Genomic DNA, 18,357 nt, shown 5'->3' on the forward strand with positions numbered 1-18,357 from the left:
AGTTTGTTCCACGGTCGATAGGTGAATGCATGGAAGGTGGTTTTTTTAGGTGGGTCGCTTAGTGTTATTTTGTGTTGGAAAGCAAGCAAATGGTGGTCAGACCATGTGACTGGAGTTATAGTTTGAAAGGTAACTAGTTCAGTATTAGCAACAAGCATTTACAATGCAATAGGACTTGCATTTACGCGAGACCTATTGCATTGCAAACAGGAGTGCGGGCGGGCAAGAAGGCATGAACACCGGGAATGGGGGGGCAAGATGGTATGGACTGCAGGAGGGGGAGGCATGGGAAGAAAATTGTGCTCACAATATAAAACAACATACTGTGCAACACTCGAAGTAAAGGGGCTAGTAGCAATGGAAGGATACAAATTATGGCATGCCCGTCATAAGGAGGGACTAAGAAGCCTAAAACCAATCGGAAGGCAGCATTTAGGAACTAAGCCAATGAAAAAGATGGGTGGAGAGTGGGTGGAGCTTCCACAGATCTTCCACTCCATACTGAATACTGAATGCCTCGCAAAGTAAGCAGCGCATGCGTGCTGCCGCTATAGGCTCGACCTAAAAATGACATCTAGGATGTGTCCAGTGATGTGTGTGGGTTTGTGGATTTATCTGATGCATTTTCAGTAGGGGTGGGCGGAATTTGCGGAATTAACCTTCGCAAATTATCGCGAGAATGTTTAAAATTATCGCAAACAAGCAGAAATATCGCGAAGATGCGGAAGTTTTTTTCCGGCATGTTCGCGCGATTTTCTGCATGGTTGCGGGTCGCCAACTTACCCATGTGGCTGCTTGCGGGCGCGGCCATCTTGTTTTGAGTTGTTCTCGCGGTGCATGATCGCGAGAAGAAAGACGTGATCGCGCGACGCATGACGTCACTGCGGGCGCGAACTGTCGCGAGACAGCGCAAATGGCTAAAAACAATACAACATCTCATGGAGAACGCGACCGGATCAAGAAAACTTGTCGGCGAACGCAGGGATTCAGGTAAGGCGATCGCGCGCGAGAATGTATCATTTTACAGCGCGAGCAAGAAACAAATTATCGCCAAGCTGCGGAAACCGGAATTTTTGACATTTTCGCGCTCTCCGCGGAACGCAAAAATGTCAAATTATCGCAATTTCCGCGAACGGAACGAAATTTTTGCCCAGGCCTAATTTTCAGTGCATCTAGGCTGGTGATTATTGTTTTGTATGGGGCAGATTGGGTTTGTCAAAACAAGTGTTGAGGTCACCCAGAAAGCATAGGTTGGAGTGTATTGTTATCAGCTTTGAAACTGTGTCTAGAAGTGTGTCTGGGAATGTCGCCTTGCTAGGTGGAGGTCTGTAAAGGAGCAGGAAGTTACAGGAGGAAGACGGTGTAGGATTGCATCTGGTAAGAAGAGCCTCACAATTCTTTATGGAGATGTCATCAACTTTAGTGATATGTAATGTTTGTCTGAACACAACAGCTAGGCCACCTCCTTTTTTGCCTATATACGATTTTGGGTGATCTTTGATAGCCTAGAGGAAAGGCTTCATGCAGGACTGGAGCCATATCATCTCCCAACCATGATTCAGTCATGAATAGTATCTCTTGTTTTGCGTCAGTGAGAAGGTCATAGGTGAGATGTTTGTTTTTAGAGAGCGATCGAGCATTTATTAATAGACAGTTTAGAGAATGTGCTTTGGTGACATTGAGACTTTAATTTGTAGAAGAGTGATCAGTTTTGTGTGGGTTTGTAGCAGGTGTGTTTTTAGTGCTGGAGTTAGCTGTATTAGGATAGCAACCGTATAACTGTTTTGTAACGTGGTCCTCGTCCAGCAGGCTAAGAAGTCATTTTGATGGGTCTTTGTGCGTAGGTGGTGGAGACGGTGTGTGAGAGTAAGTTGGTGTGCTGTGTTGTTTTTGTGGTGTAACCTTGTTGTCCAGTAGACATGAAGAAGCACAGTTGTGATGTGTGGCATGTTGCTTATATTGCTTGCGTGTGTTTAGGGCTGAAGGTGTATGAGTTAGGGGTGTTAGTGGAGCCTGTGGGTCATGTAGTAAGGTTTTAGCTTGTCCAATGGATGAGAGGTGGTTAGAAGAGAGTTGCTGTGTTGCTGTATGTGTGTTAGGTGTGGTGGAAGATAGAGAGCTTGGCATTGTTCTTTGTTTATTTGTGTAGTTTGAAAGGTGGGTGTATGATTGTATTGTGTGACTGTATTATGAGGTGTTGCGCTTGAGAGATATTGGTTGTGCTCGAGTGCGTGATATGTTCTGCTTTTGAGGAGTTGAGAAAAAAGTTGCTGATGTATTTGTTTTATGAGATGGATTTGTTTATATAGTATTGTTTGTGAGTGGAAGTTGTAAGGTAAAGGGGTAGTGATGTGTTTGTGAGTAGAGTGTATGTAGTGTGTAGAAGGGGATGAAGTAAAAATGGGCCAATGAAGCATTTAGAGACAAAATGGCAGCAGACCGCGAGGTCATAGCACCACACAAACATTCAGTGTCATGCGATACTGGTGAAAACTCTTAGTGGAATGGAGCCCTATCTTACTTGGAATGTGTCCCACCACCAGTGATGTCTTTTGACATGTTTTAAGCTTAATTTATTCCTGCGACTATTTCCTTCTATTCACTGTTGTTTTAAGGACTTGATGATGCCCTTGTGTAATTGTGATAATGCCTCAGCTAATGACACTTTACACATTGTCATGAGTTGTCCGAAATACAATAATTTGTGATTTTAACTTAAACGCCCACTCTTAAAACCTATGAATTTTATTCAAGTCAGACCTGCATTATTGTATCTACAGTTTTTAAATACACCCACCGTCTGTTTTTTTCTCTCACGTTACTTCTCGGGGGTTCTAATGTAAACAACATTTTTACTTGTGCTGATGTTGATCTCAATGTTTTGTTTAATACTGTGTTTGTCTTTTATGATTTTTTTTAAAATCGAATAAAGGGCATTGATTGATGCGGACCAGTCCTCTATATTTTTTCTCATTTTTGTATATTACAAAGTGAACGTTTTTATACGTTTTAATGTAGTCCAGGTTGAACAGTAAATACGGTCTTTATGAGAAAGTAGGTAAATGTGGATATGTGTTTGTGTATACAGATGCGTAGATGATCTGCTTTCATTAAATGCGTTGTAGAGAGCTCAAGAATATTATGGAAAGTATTGGAATGGCAACACTTTACAATGGTTAATCACTTACAGCAAAACTTATTTTGTTTTTAAATAAATCTAATTTAGTTGGTCACTGTTTTTTTTTTTAGTACTGGTGATGATCATGCTCGTGGTAACTGGGGATTGCTGGATCAGGTGGCTGCTTTGCAATGGGTCCAGGAAAATATTTTTTATTTTGGCGGGAACCCAGGCTCTGTTACCATATTTGGAGACTCTGCGGGAGGAATAAGCGTTTCAGCTCTGGTAAGTTTTTTAATAAGTACCATAATGATCCAAAATAACTATGTTCCAAATCAGAATTATTTATGTTTGTATCTGTTTTCAAATAACTCCACAGCTATAAAGCAGATTTGGGAATTTTGAGGGAGTGGCCCATATTTAGAAATTTAGCAAAATGAAACGGTAAATCTTTTGATTGTGATCTTTGATTCAAATAAGTCCCATTTGAAATTGTGGTGTTTCAGCCCTTATTGTTATGTCTTAATCATAGCCAGAGGTTCCTGAAAAAAGTTGTGCATTTTTAAAAAACAGAAAACAGAGTGACAGTGAGCCACTCTGTAATGGACCATCAGTAAGGTTTTTGTCACTCATGTTCTGTAGGTGTGAAAATCGGGAGGGTGTTCAAATAGCTCTCAAATTCCGACTCACTGAGGAGACTTTCATATTTTTAGAGAGTCCCTGCTGCCAGTAGCATGTTGACATCATGGATTTGATCACATTTCAAAAAGCAATAGCTAAAGTTATGCTGATTTTATAGAAGTATTGTCAGAAAATATGTGTGCTTGTCATTTTGGGGGCTTAGATGAATCTTTTTAACATGGGGAGGGCATGGCATTAAAAAGTTTGAAGAGCATTAGTCTATACCAGTGCATGAGGGTTTATAATTGGAAAGCCATATTTGTAACCTGTGGTGGTGTATCTGTGATGTAGCTTACAAAATACATAGCTTTCATATTAAGTATAACATTTTCATCAATGCAATAAGAATTTCTGCAGAGTTTCAGTAGGCATCTCAAGGTACACCCAAATAATGGAACTCCGTATTCCTCGTAGTATGTGGACTATATAGCAGTGTAAATAAGTTGGAATAAATTGCATTGTATTCCTATCAATGGGATTTGAATTAATGATATAGACAAAAGATCCAAGCTTCAGTAGTTCATCACAGGCTGCACTCCTTTGCTGGTACATAGACATAAATATTTGTATGTTGTATTTGTCCCAAGATTCCCCTTAATCTGATCTGTTAAAGTGGTCAGACTTATAAAGGACCCTTATGAAATATGGCCCACCCCCAAAAAAGCCTCCTCTTGCTATTTCCAGTGATCCTTGCCTCCTGTTAAATGCCATAAACTAAATGAAGAAGATACACAAAATCCTGCTTCATTCCCAAAACTTATACTAGGATGGTCTTGAAATCCATTAAAAATATCCAGTTTATTTCACCCTCCCACGCCTTCCTCTGGCATTTCTCCCTCTTGAATTTCCTATATGTTTAAACAAAAAAAAAGTGCCATGACCTCTCCTAACCCCCATGACTCCACTACCTTTCTCTGACCTTTAGTTCCCTACATTTTGGAATACAATGCATTTGTTCTCTTTTAGAGAGCTGTAAGAAGGCCCCGGTCACCAGCAGATTGAAGGTATACCAGATAAGTACTCAACCTTTCACAATGTCCTTCAAGCTTCTGCAGGATGTGGAGAAAAAGATGAAGAAGTCAATATATTGCTTTCAAGACATTGATTCACATCAGGGAAAAACAGTTATGAAATTTTAGTTGTGAAACATGACAGCGGTAAATAACTGTGTATTCTAAACTTTATTTGTTAATGCGCTGTTACATTTATCAATAATTCTTGACTTTGTTTGAAATGTTATAATGTCTGCACCATTTAAATGAAAAACAATCTTTATTTGGCAGGTCCTGTCTCCCTTGTCCAAGGGATTGTTCCATAAGGCGATATCTCAAAGTGGGTCAATACTCTTTCCAGGCTTGTTCTGTACTGAACATGATGTCATACTCCTCATTCGTGATGTAAGTTTTTTTGTTTGGGGCCCATAATTTATGCTATGTGTGAAGATGTTTTAAAGAAACCTGGTTCCTTTTATAAAGAGCTACAAATACCTCCTAGTCATTTTAGGATGCAAGCCTTGTCTGATTCCCCTAACTTGGTGACCCTGATAATTGCATTGAAAGAGAACTAGTGGTAAAGTCAACAAAAACAACACATTGAGTCAGCTATTGCAAAGGAATCAGAATTATGAGCCAGATGTAAAAAGTATTTTTATTGTTGCAAATTCTACGATTAGTAGCTTGTGGCCACACAAATAGTGTTTAAAATGTATGAAGCCCATCTTAGGAGTCAGTAACTTTCTTGCAACTCCTAGAATGGGTTTAGAAATGAAGCAGAATCACGATTTGGGTCCTGTTGTAGGCGTCTTTTTCAAATAGCAATTTGTATCCATGTGTATCAATGGATATGGACCAAAATATAGATCATAAACCACTGAAAAGTTACTGACCCCTAAATTGAGGCAGTACCCATTCGCAAAAAGGAATAGTTCTCCTTGGGGCCCTTCCACTTTGTGAATGTTAAAAACGTTTGTTGGGAAGTAGAGAGTGGTCCACAAAATCACTGCCACCTTTAACACAGACTTTAATAAAAAAAGTTAACTTTCCTGTTTAACTGCAGCCCTTTTTGCTTTTAGGATAACAGACTGCATTTAAAAAATTTTCATTATTGAAAATCACTCACAGACATGGTGACTTGCTGACCCTTGCAGGCCGCCTTCCCAGTGATAGTGGTGACTTTGATTGAGCTACAATTTTCAAATCTCCTAATGAAAAGTAATTAGGTAGGTCAGATTGTGCCTTAATCTAATTGTGTTTTTTACGAACTGACCTAATGGTATATATGATGGTTTGTAAAAATATTTAATGGTAGCATATTGCGACCAGCATCTTGCAACCAGCAATAGAACATTTGGCACTAGATTCTTCTGTTCTTACATGGGAGAGGCACTCTAATGAAATGGTTCTAATACAGTTGTGGAGGATGATTTTTTTGTGTTCACGGATTTTAGCCAACAGCCATTGAGACCTTGGAAAAAATACTTTACAAACTTTGTTTTGCTCTCTGAATTCTCTCTTGCTATTACAGGAACCCACTGCTTTCTAACCACTTAAAAGCAGTGCTTTAAATGGGCCGGTACTGTCCGGTACTGAGTACTTGCACTTTTTTATTTTGAGAGGGAATGTACCGGCACTTCTCAAGAGAAATGTAATACTTTTATTTGGAGAGTACAAGCGATTCTCAGAAACAAGCAAGTACTGCTTATAAGACAGACAGATCGCAGGAGTCAACAGATATAGGCACCCATTTAATAAAATGAATTAGTTAATTATTAACAACAGAAGCACTGTAGATGAGGTTAAGTTAGTTTTATTAGTTTTATTGGTTTCGGCTTTGTACACTTTAGTGAAAGTTTACAACAGTAGAAAAGTATCTCTAGATCTAAACCTCAATAAAAGGATGTATTAAAAAATGAGCAAATGTGATTGTTATGTGGATCGAAGATCAGGCTGTTAGATAGACATGGATCATTTTTATTTTCTGATAAAACCAAAAACTAGCAATGTGATATGGCTTTAATAAGCTGCATTATAGCTGTTGTTGTGACCAGTCCTTTTTTTGTTGGTTACATCCTTTCAGAATGCAGAGTGCAATATAACTGGGAACTTTTGGCTATCATCATGTAAACAACCATATACTCTTACCTATATCACCACAGAGATGAGCATTTCAGACATAATTTGAACAAGAACATCAGTGAGACAGTAACTATCTAACATATTTATAAGATCAAGATTGAGACAGCCATTTATTGACTCAACAGTTGCAGACCATCAAAGACACAGACACTCAATTAACATCTAGAGGTGATCATTACAAACACAAATACTTCACAATATTTCCCTATAAATGTCCATGACACAGCCATATGGCCTTTACTTACTATAAATTCTTATATTGAAAAAGTCGATGTAGATGTATGCAATGATACATGTGTATAAAGAAAGAAATTGAATCACTGTTGTCGAAATGACCCGACATGACCTCTCCATCAACCCTGAATCAGAAATAAGTGGTCAGGCAGTCCTTGCGACCTAGGTCTGAGGCAACTGATTAACAGATCACAGGTGGGTGACTCCATGACCAGGCCCGCATTCTTCTTCCTAAAAAGGATCTCTGAATTGCTCCAACAAATGTATATAAAGGTGCTAAGGATCGATTGTACTTTTAGACAGTCCTCAGACTCTGACTCTGTAACTGTTCTCCGGGTCGAAGAGTTTAATTAAACCAACTGCTCCTTTTTTGCCAAACACCTCTTGTCTTTTGTTTTTTCAAGGTAAATTCATATTTGAGCAACAAAATTATCATAAACACAAGTACTCCAGCCTTTAATTATTGTAGATAGGAGAAACCTGCCCTTGCAACTAACGATATGAACAGTTGTGCCATCCTATCCTTTTCTGATTGTAATGCTTACCCTGTCTATTTTGCCCCAATGTTCTTAACATCTTCAATACCCCTGGGCTGCTCTGAGTGATTTTTTTCTGCTCTACTAGTGGAGCTCTGGTTTCAAATGGAAAGGAGGTGTACGCAAAGTGAATCCCCATCTGTAGCAGAAGGAGACTCTTCTCCCTTACCTGCAAAGGGGATATTGGTGGTAGCCTTTCATTATGGAGGAGCAAAGGGCTTTTTGCTTGTGCCACTCACAGATCAGCTACTGGCCCATTGTGTGAAAGATTGTTCACTCCTCCATCACTGGGTCCTTGGAATTTCCTGTTTGTAGTGTGACTTTGTCCTATATATGTGGGATTCCAAATTTTTTGTCAATGGTCTCCTTAAAGAGTACACTGCTCCTGCAGCCAAGATGGAGGTCTCACTTCCGGATCTCCTCATTACTGTGGACATGATTACCTGCATGTAGATACTTTTGCGACATGCACCTCAGAGAGCCTGAAGCTGCTTGAGAGTTTGGGATGGTTGGGGCAGTTCATTTTTAAACCCTACCAAGCCAAGATCTACCATGCACCAGCATGTGTCACATCCCTTTCATTACTACCCAGGGATAGCTCTGTTCCCCATCATAACCACTGGGATATGGATGATATGTTTAGTTCTATTGTTTCCATGTCACATTCCAATGATTGTTTGCTGTACTCGCCTTCAGTTTAGAAAGTGAAAACATATGTCTCTAATTGCCTCTTTGCATTCTGGTATTAGAGTTTCTATGCAATCCTCTTGTGGCCTGCCTCACTGCTTCCTCTCCTGGCTAAGAGGTCTAAGACTTGCTTCTGATGGATTCCCTTTAATTATTGTCCTCGAGACATTTCAGAACACGCAGCTTTCAACTCTCTGGGGAAATATAAAAAAAGGGAGCAAAAACCCCTTCGTTCCCAGTCTCTCACTCTTTCTATTTACTTTAGATGCTGGGGATCCATTGACATCGCTGCTGGGGATCACGAGTCCCATAACCTCTCCTGCTGTCTGACATGCCTCCAAATTGTGCTATATAGCGCTGACGCAGCCCCTCTTTCCTGGGGGCACTTTATTTGGATGCTGTTTTTACTACTGGGGAGCCGTTGACATCGCCACTGGGGGCCAAAAGTCACCTAATCCCCCCTGCTGTCTGACACACTTACAACTTGTGCTATATAGAGGAGATGCAGCCCTCTACAACATCCACGGGCTGCGCCAGAGCGAAGTCTGGGACAATGGCATGCCCATCAGTGCCAGGAAGAGACAGGGCAGACCCATTTTCTTTGGCTCTGTTCATGACACCGGTTGACATTTGATCAGTAAACTCACTCTCTGTGCTCTTGTCTCTTCTCGTAGAACTTGTTTTTACTTTCCATGGCCTTGACCCAATTGACTGCTTGATTGCATGATTGGCGGTGTGTGTCTTGTCTGTGCCCATGTCTTATTGTCTGTGCTCCCCTTAAGAGCCATGGGCAAATGGAAGTGTCTGATAATTCTTTGGGTGTTGGGAATGAGCTCAAATCTGCAAGGCGCCATGCACCTGATAACTGTGCTCTTCAAGTAATTGATGAACTAACCATTTAAGTAGAGGACGTGATTAGTTGCAGGAGATCGCTCCCTACCACACCTGTACCCAGGAGAGAGAAAACTAAGTGTGACAAAGACTCCTCTGGATCAGCCTTTAATTTGGTAAAAGTATCAGGACTGGTGGGCACCACCACTGTACCCGTTTCCTCCTCACCTGTCATTGCCACTGGCCGTTTGTCATTCGGGGCACAGCCTGTTCAAGGCTCACAGGCTGCATCACTCCCCCACTTTCCTATGCCATTGTCCCTGCCGAACCAACTAGCTCTATTGCTCAGCAGGGAGCTGGATTGAATCCTGTTATTGTTGACAGTGATTGTCCAGATGATATAAAGAGCCTGATTGTACATCTTAGAGCCAAACCTAAGTTTGTTAAAGACGTTTTCCTTTCCTTAAGCACAAGGGTGTCTGATCCTATTGGATTCAACAATGGTTTACTGGTAAAGCTTAGAGAAAGGGACCTTTGTTCCAGCCATCCCTGTGTTAATGAACCCTTCCCCCACATAACCGGCTGTACCGGCCCGGGGTCTTAGTGTTGGATGTCCAAGGCCAATGGGGATCATGCCTCCCTCCCACCACCATGGCTTTTACGTCTGCCACAGGTCTTGCTCCCGCCCTTCTGCCCATAAGAGAAGGGGGTCTCCCATTTAGTAGGGACATCGGTCTGACAATACATAAATGGGCAATGTCAATGACCCCATCGCATCACATCAAGACATGCCATCACTAGGGACACCTAATTTCGGTCTCACACTGAAGTGCACCCGGCACCTCTAACGGAGATTAGTCCTGGGTCTTTTTCCCATACGGGCAACTTTCTAGATCTTCTGCCTGATGTAACCCCTATGTGGTGGTCCTAGTGTTATGTTTCCTCTAGGCACCCCAATATAGGCTCAGGTAGCATCCTAACCTCTCACCTATATTTCCCCTGCCATTACACTGCATAATGGTTCTTGGAAATGACCTTTTACCTAGTTACAGTACTGCTAACAGGACGTGGGGTTTTCCCTGAAAACTAGCCTCACTCATTACGCATGAGGATTCATGGAAACTCAGCAGGACTACCATCTCCTGCATATTAACTATGTATAAGGGTAATTCCTTCCGTCATCCTAAGACTGACATGACACAGCAAGGTAGATCCCCTGAGGATACCACTTTGGGCATATAATCACCATATGTTTGCTAAGGCAAGGAGAGGTGAAAAAGGACTTCCATGCTGACACACTGACGCAAGACACTGAGATTCCTGCACGCAGACACTCCAGCTTGCAGTGGTCGGACATCCCTTGCAGGGTGTCCATCTCGAGACCAAGACGAGGTCCCACAGTCTCTCACTTCAGGTAATGGGGTTTACTTTATCCTAGAGGGATTCTTGGCTCTACACCTACATACATGCTAGGTTCACTTAGGTACATCTAGTTAGGGTCGCATCGTAGGAGTGTGCATTATTACTGTCATGCATTTTAAATGCCTGCCTGTATTAATTGTTTTAGCATAATGGTAGGGATTTACCATCCTTTTACTCTGTTGGTGCTCATAATAATTTATATCTATTTCTGTCTTATGGTTGTTTCAGCACATCTATTTTACACTAGAATGACGCTGGTTCAATAAATGCTTATTGAAAACGTCCCCACCGTTTATTCTGTGCATCTCTCTGAGACACAGTGAGTGCAGGTGACTGAACTTAACGTACTGTACTGTTTCTACAATCCCTGATGGGACAGAGTTGTCATGTTCGATAGTTGCCAAGAACTATTCTGTCCTTGGTAAGAGGAGTTTAAAGGGGCACTGTGAGCTAGCTGGTATACAGGCAAACATACCCGTTGGGGGTGTCGGGAATCAGTCTGGAGACCAATCACACAGCCTATGATGTCTAAATGCCCAGAACCTTTATAGGTTTATAGGAACTACACAACACTAGTGGATGTGCAACCAATTAAACCAAACACTTAATGAGGAGTTTTTACAGCTTAAGCATAAGGTGTCGTACTTGCTGTCCACAAAGGTAGGGGCGGACATTAGAATCCACACACAGATAAACATGGTCCGTAGAGTGGGGTGGGTTGGCTGAAGCCCTAAGCTGTCAAAGGGTTATTGCAATGCAGTGAATTTCAATAACGGGTGGGCTGCCACCAGAATTCTGGCTTCCTCCCAGGGTATTGAATGCTCAAGCATTGAGTTGCGCCGTTAGGGTTGGTTTTACAAACCGGGGAATGGGTCTGCTATGATTGGCCACCATTATTCTTGGGTGCCTCAAACTCCTCAGGTTACTCATAGTAAGTATACTTTGGAACAGTCTGTTTGCTTTACTTCCTCTGGCTCAGTGGTGAGCATTCTCTATCATTTCAGGCCTTGCCAAGGACCCCCAGTGTCTTACTGCAGACCTCTTGGGGAGAACCTTGCCCCTTTTACCTCCCCCAATAGATTTGAGATTCTTGGTTCTCTTGAGGGGGTAGATTGACTGTCCAGTATTGACTTTGGGGGTGAGATGAGACCAGTGGAAGACGAGGAGGGGGACGCCCCCCCTTAGAGCCTCACATTAGTGGTGCGCCCCCCTTAGAGCCTCATATCAGTGATCAGCTGAGGTTCTTTTCCTTGAACATAGAAGTTAACTTTAAGTATCCAAACTGGCTAGCCTTTATTAAATAGTTTCATTTTCTTGCATTTCAAGAAACTTGAACCTTTAAAACTACCTCTTTTTTTGACAATTATGCCCATTTTTCTAGTCAGTGATACCTTCCCCATCTGGGCGTGCTAAGGCTGGGTGATGTATTTTAATCTCCCTGGCTTGGCAGTTCGGGCTGGACTGTTCCCATGGGGCACAGGGTCAAGACTGATTTGCATATGGCTGGGTTCAAACTGGAATGGCATGGTGAGCAAAAAAACGATGGATTTAGGCCCAGATCTCTGTACTGGGGTGAATGTATGACATTGTTCTGCATTCTGTCCATCAATTGTTGTTTTTGCATTTGTCACCCCGAGTGGGAAGGGTATGCTCAGACGTGAGTCCCTTGCTCTCCATGCCACTGGAATCAAGCTATCCTGGCTGACGAGGGCTGAAAGCCCGAAACCGGTCCTAGGATGCTTGTTTCCAGTCCAGGGAGGACCTGGCTTGGCAGTTCGGGCTGGACTGTTCCCATGGGGCACAGGGTCAAGACTGATTTGCAATTGGCTGGGTTCAAACTGGAATGGCATGGTGAGCAAAAAAACGATGGATTTAGGCCCAGATCTCTGTACTGGGGTGAATGTATGACATTGTTCTGCATTCTGTCCATCAATTGTGGTTTTTGCATTTGTCACCCCGAGTGGGAAGGGTATGCTCAGACGTGAGTCCCTTGCTCTCCATGCCACTGGAATCAAGCTATCCTGGCTGACGAGGGCTGAAAGCCCGAAACCGGTCCTAGGATGCTTGTTTCCAGTCCAGGGAGGACCTGGCTTGGCAGTTCGGGCTGGACTGTTCCCATGGGGCACAGGGTCAAGACTGATTTGCATTGGCTGGGTTCAAACTGGAATGGCATGGTGAGCAAAAAAACGATGGATTTAGGCCCAGATCTCTGTACTGGGGTGAATGTATGACATTGTTCTGCATTCTGTCCATCAATTGTTGTTTTTGCATTTGTCACCCCGAGTGGGAAGGGTATGCTCAGACGTGAGTCCCTTGCTCTCCATGCCACTGGAATCAAGCTATCCTGGCTGACGAGGGCTGAAAGCCCGAAACCGGTCCTAGGATGCTTGTTTCCAGTCCAGGGAGGACCTGGCTTGGCAGTTCGGGCTGGACTGTTCCCATGGGGCACAGGGTCAAGACTGATTTGCATATGGCTGGGTTCAAACTGGAATGGCATGGTGAGCAAAAAAACGATGGATTTAGGCCCAGATCTCTGTACTGGGGTGAATGTATGACATTGTTCTGCATTCTGTCCATCAATTGTTGTTTTTGCATTTGTCACCCCGAGTGGGAAGGGTATGCTCAGACGTGAGTCTCTTGCTCTCCATGCCACTGGAATCAAGCTATCCTGGCTGACGAGGGCTGAAAGCCCGAAACCGGTCCTAGGATGCTTGTTTCCAGTCCAGGGAGGACCTGGCTTGGCAGTTCGGGCTGGACTGTTCCCATGGGGCACAGGGTCAAGACTGATTTGCATATGGCTGGGTTCAAACTGGAATGGCATGGTGAGCAAAAAAACGATGGATTTAGGCCCAGATCTCTGTACTGGGGTGAATGTATGACATTGTTCTGCATTCTGTCCATCAATTGTTGTTTTTGCATTTGTCACCCCGAGTGGGAAGGGTATGCTCAGACGTGAGTCCCTTGCTCTCCATGCCACTGGAATCAAGCTATCCTGGCTGACGAGGGCTGAAAGCCCGAAACCGGTCCTAGGATGCTTGTTTCCAGTCCAGGGAGGACCTGGCTTGGCAGTTCGGGCTGGACTGTTCCCATGGGGCACAGGGTCAAGACTGATTTGCATATGGCTGGGTTCAAACTGGAATGGCATGGTGAGCAAAAAAACGATGGATTTAGGCCCAGATCTCTGTACTGGGGTGAATGTATGACATTGTTCTGCATTCTGTCCATCAATTGTTGTTTTTGCATTTGTCACCCCGAGTGGGAAGGGTATGCTCAGACGTGAGTCCCTTGCTCTCCATGCCACTGGAATCAAGCTATCCTGGCTGACGAGGGCTGAAAGCCCGAAACCGGTCCTAGGATGCTTGTTTCCAGTCCAGGGAGGACCTGGCTTGGCAGTTCGGGCTGGACTGTTCCCATGGGGCACAGGGTCAAGACTGATTTGCATATGGCTGGGTTCAAACTGGAATGGCATGGTGAGCAAAAAAACGATGGATTTAGGCCCAGATCTCTGTACTGGGGTGAATGTATGACATTGTTCTGCATTCTGTCCATCAATTGTTGTTTTTGCATTAAATTATGCTGCTACAGAGACAAACTGTCCATATGTAGGAGCGGTTTCACTCACTTTTTCACATAATTCTCGGATTGTGAATACTTCCAACTCTAATGGTCACTTTTTCCATTCTGGCACCATTTCTAAGATAGGCTCTGTTATAGCCCCTTCTGTGCCCATGACGAGCTGGACTCGTCATGGAGCACAGTCGCGCTGTGCCCATGACGAGTCCAGCTCGTCATGAGGCATTCCCTGGGGAATCCCTCTGGTGCGGGCACCAGAGGGATTCCCTTTCACTAAAAATAGCCTCGGGAGCTGGGGAAGAGCTTCCCCAGCTCCCGAGGCCCCCCCCCCTGCTTTCAGTGTAATGACGATCGTCGCGCACGTCGCGCCGACGTCATTACACTGAGAGTGAAACTGAAATGAGCCAAGAGGCTCATTTCTGTTTCTCTTTCTACGTGCTCAGGGGGCTATCTCAGCCCCCTGAGCACGTAGAAAGACGGGAGAGGTATCGTTGGAAAGGGGAGAATCTCCCCTTTCCAATGGTACCCCTCCCCAATGGATCCCTGCTTGGGGATCGCCACAGGAGGGCGATCCCCAAGCAGGGATCCACCCACTAGACACCAGGGAGGGGGGAGCGGGCCTTTGCTCCCCCCTGATTATTTTGGCACGATGTAGTCTTTTTGCCCCCCCCTAGGGGGAAGATGGGGGCAGTAGCCCCCAATCTGCCCCACCGGGGGGGCATAAAGCCCACTAGACACCAGGGAATTTTGAAAAAAATAAAAATAGGGGTGGGGGCTGTCCAAAACAGGCAGGCCCATGCCCCCACCCCACCCCCCAATTATCACAGTCTTTCTGCCCCCCCCCCCCTGGGGCAGATGGGGCATTGGCCCCTAATCTGCCCCTTCGGGGGGGCAGAAAGCCCATTATACACCAGGGATTTCTTTTCATTTTTTTTAGGGTGGGGGCTGCCCGAAACGGGCACGCCAATGCCCCCACCCACCCACCACCATTATAGCCTTTCTGCCCCCCCTGGGGGGCAGATGGGGTATTGGCCCCCAATCTGCCCCCCGGGGGGGCAAAAAGACCACTAGACACCAGGGAATTGTAAAACAAATAAAAATAGGGGTGGGGGCTGCCCAAAATGGGCAGGCCCATGCCCCCACCCCACCCCCCAATTATCACAGTCTTTCTGCCCCCCCCCGGGGGGCAGATGGTGCATTGGCCCCTGATCTGCCCCTTCGGGGGCGGCAGAAAGCCCACTATACACCAGGGATTTCTTTTCATTTTTTTTTTAGGGTGGGGGTTGCCTGAAATGGGCACGCCAATGCCCCCACCCACCCACCAGCATTATAGCCTTTTTGCCCCCCCCTGGGGGGCAAATGGGGTATTGGCCCCCAATCTGCCCCCCCGGGGGGGCAAAAAGACCACTAAACACCAGGGAATTGTAAAAAAAATAAAAATAGGGGTGGGGGCTGCCCAAAATGGGCAGGCCCATGCCCCCACCCCCCAATTATCACAGGCTTTCTGCCCCCCTGGGGGCAGATGGGGCATTGGCCCCTAATCTGCCCCTTCGGGGGGGGCAGAAAGCCCACTAAACACCAGGGATTTTTTTTGCACAATTGTTTTTAGGGTGTGGGCTGCCCGAAACAGGCACGCCAATGCCCCCACCCTCCCCCCCCACAAAAATGACAGTCTTTCTGCCCCCCAGGAAGCAGATGGGAGCTGTAGCCCCCAATTTGGCCCCCCCTGGGGGCGCAGAATGCCCACTAGAAACCATGGATTTTTTTGTTTTATTAGTGTAGGGGCTCCCCAAAATGGGCATGACAATACCTCACCCCACCCCCAGAGAAATTCCAGTCTTTCTGCCCCCCCCCCCCCCGGGAGGGCAGATGGTGGCAGTGGCCCCTGATCTGCCCGCTGAGGGGGCAGAAAGCCCACTAGGTGCCAGCGAGTACACACGTTTTTTTTATGCGTGGGGGCTGCCCAAAATGGTCATACCAATGCCCCCATCCCCCAAAAAAATAGCCACAGTCTTTCTGCCCCTTTAGGGGCATATCAGGATGAAACACCCTTCCCCGATTCCCCCCCAGGGCGGCAGAAAGCCCACTGGGCTCCGAATTTTTTTTAGCAATGTGCATACCTGTGGATTTTGGGCCCTAGCGCAGTTGGCACGTAGGCAAACCTAGCAAACCTGTACATTTTTTAAAACTAGACACCGAGGGGAATCCTGGATGGGGTGACTTCACTGGCTCTCACCAGGTTCTGTTACCCAGAATCCATTGCAAACCTAAAAATGTGTCCAAAATAACACATTTTCCTCATATTTCTGTGGTGGAAAGTTCTGGAATCTGCGTGGGTCCACAAAATTCCACCCACCCTGCGTTCCCCAAAGTGTTCAGAGAAAAATGGTACCTTACTTTCATGGGTAGGCCTAGTGCCCGCGTCAGGCAAGGGCCCAAAACATATTGAGGAGACATCAAAATTACCTATCACAAAACAACCTGGTTTTGCAAAGGGGGTCCCATGAGTTTTTGGCCCCGGGCTTGGCGGCCATCTAGGGAAACCTACCAAACCCACACATTTCTGAAAACTAGACACCCAGGGAATTCCAGGTAGGTATGGCTTGCGTGGATCCCCCAACGTTTCCTTACCCAGAATGCCCTGCAAACCTCAAATATAGCTGAAAAAAATCACCTTTTTCACACATTTTTGTGGGGGAAAGTTGTGGCATCACCGGGCTGACACAAATTTCCTACCACCCAGCGTTATGCCGGGTCTCCCGATAAAAACGGTGCCTCACTCGTGTGGGAGGCACAAGTACCCGCGACAGGCAAGGGCCCAAAACGTATTGAGGTGACATGAAAATTGCCTACCTCAAAACGACCTCGTTTTGCAAGGGGGGTCACCTGGGTTTTTGGCCCGGTGCTCGGCAGCCACCTAGGGGAACCTACCAAACCCACACATTTCTGAAAACTAGACACCCGGGGGATTCCAGGGAGGTATGGCTTGCGTGGATCCCCCAACGTTTCCTTACCCAGAATGCCCTGCAAACCTCAAATTTAGCTGAAAAAAATCACCTTTTTCACACATTTTTGTGTGGGAAAGTTGTGGCATCACCAGGCTGACACAAATTTCCTACCACCCAGCGTTCCCCCGGGTCTCCCGATAAAAACGGTGCCTCACTCGTGTGGGAGGCCCAAGTAGCCGTCACAGGCAAGGGCCCAAAATGTATTGAGGCGACATGAAAATTGCCTATCTCAAAACGCCCTGGTTTTGCAAGGGGGTCACCTGGGTTTTTGGCCCGGTGCTCGGCGGCCAACTTAGTTATGGAATGCCTATGTTCTTTAAGTAAGGCTCCACCTAATTGTATGTGCTTAAGGGTGTACAGATCAATCTGGGACTTCCAACTTAGGTTGTCACAAAAAGTGACCCCCAAGTAGGTAAAGGTAGATGTCTGTTCCAGAATGGCTCCACCCATTTCGACCCTAGCCTTAACTGGTCTAGCACCACGAAGGACCATAAACTTGGTCTTCCCCACATTTACCTCAAGCTCATGTTCGCGGCAAAACAACTCAAAACGGGACAGTGCTAACTGTAGCCCCTGTCGCGTCTTAGAAATTAAAAGAGTGTCATCCGCGAACATGAGCAGGGGGACCTTCATACCAGCTAAGGAGGGTGCGTCTGTCGGGAAGTTTGAAAAATAATTAATAACCCCATTAATAAACAAGGAAAACAGGGTGGGGGCCAGTACGCATCCTTGTCTTACCCCCTTGGACACCTCAAATCTTGCTGTCACCTCCCCTGGTTTTCCCCAACGAACCTGGGCATATGTGTGTTCATGTAAATTAATCAACAGCCTCAATAGTTCTGGTGGCATAGCCATCGCCCGGAGGACTTCCCACAGTTTGAGCCTTGGGACAGAATCGAATGCAGACCTTAGGTCCACAAAGGCTGCAAAAGCATGCCACCCCCAAGATATACTTCCTTCCAATATAAAAGAATAAACCTGAAAGCTTGGTCAATGGTTCCGACATGCGTCCGAAAGCCCGCCTGTAAAGGTGTTAAAATGTCAGTTTCGGAGATCCAACTCTGGATACGACCCAATAACAGACGAGCTATAATTTTTTGAGCAGCGTCTATAAGGCTGATCGGGCGATAGTT

General features: G+C 45.3%; 1 protein-coding gene across 1 annotated transcript in view; it reads left to right on the forward strand.

The window, feature by feature from the left end:
• The window catches only part of LOC146776049 (liver carboxylesterase-like), a 306,711-nt gene that overhangs the window by 122,886 nt on the left and 165,468 nt on the right, over nucleotides 1-18,357 (forward strand). The window contains exons 5-6 of the mRNA XM_085637099.1: nucleotides 3,250-3,403; nucleotides 5,083-5,196. Coding sequence (XP_085493225.1) covers nucleotides 3,250-3,403; nucleotides 5,083-5,196 — 268 coding nt within the window. The remainder of the gene's footprint in view (nucleotides 1-3,249; nucleotides 3,404-5,082; nucleotides 5,197-18,357) is intronic.

Source organism: Triturus cristatus, chromosome 12 (assembly GCF_964204655.1).
Source record: "Triturus cristatus chromosome 12, aTriCri1.1, whole genome shotgun sequence".
Lineage (NCBI taxonomy): Eukaryota > Metazoa > Chordata > Amphibia > Caudata > Salamandridae > Triturus > Triturus cristatus.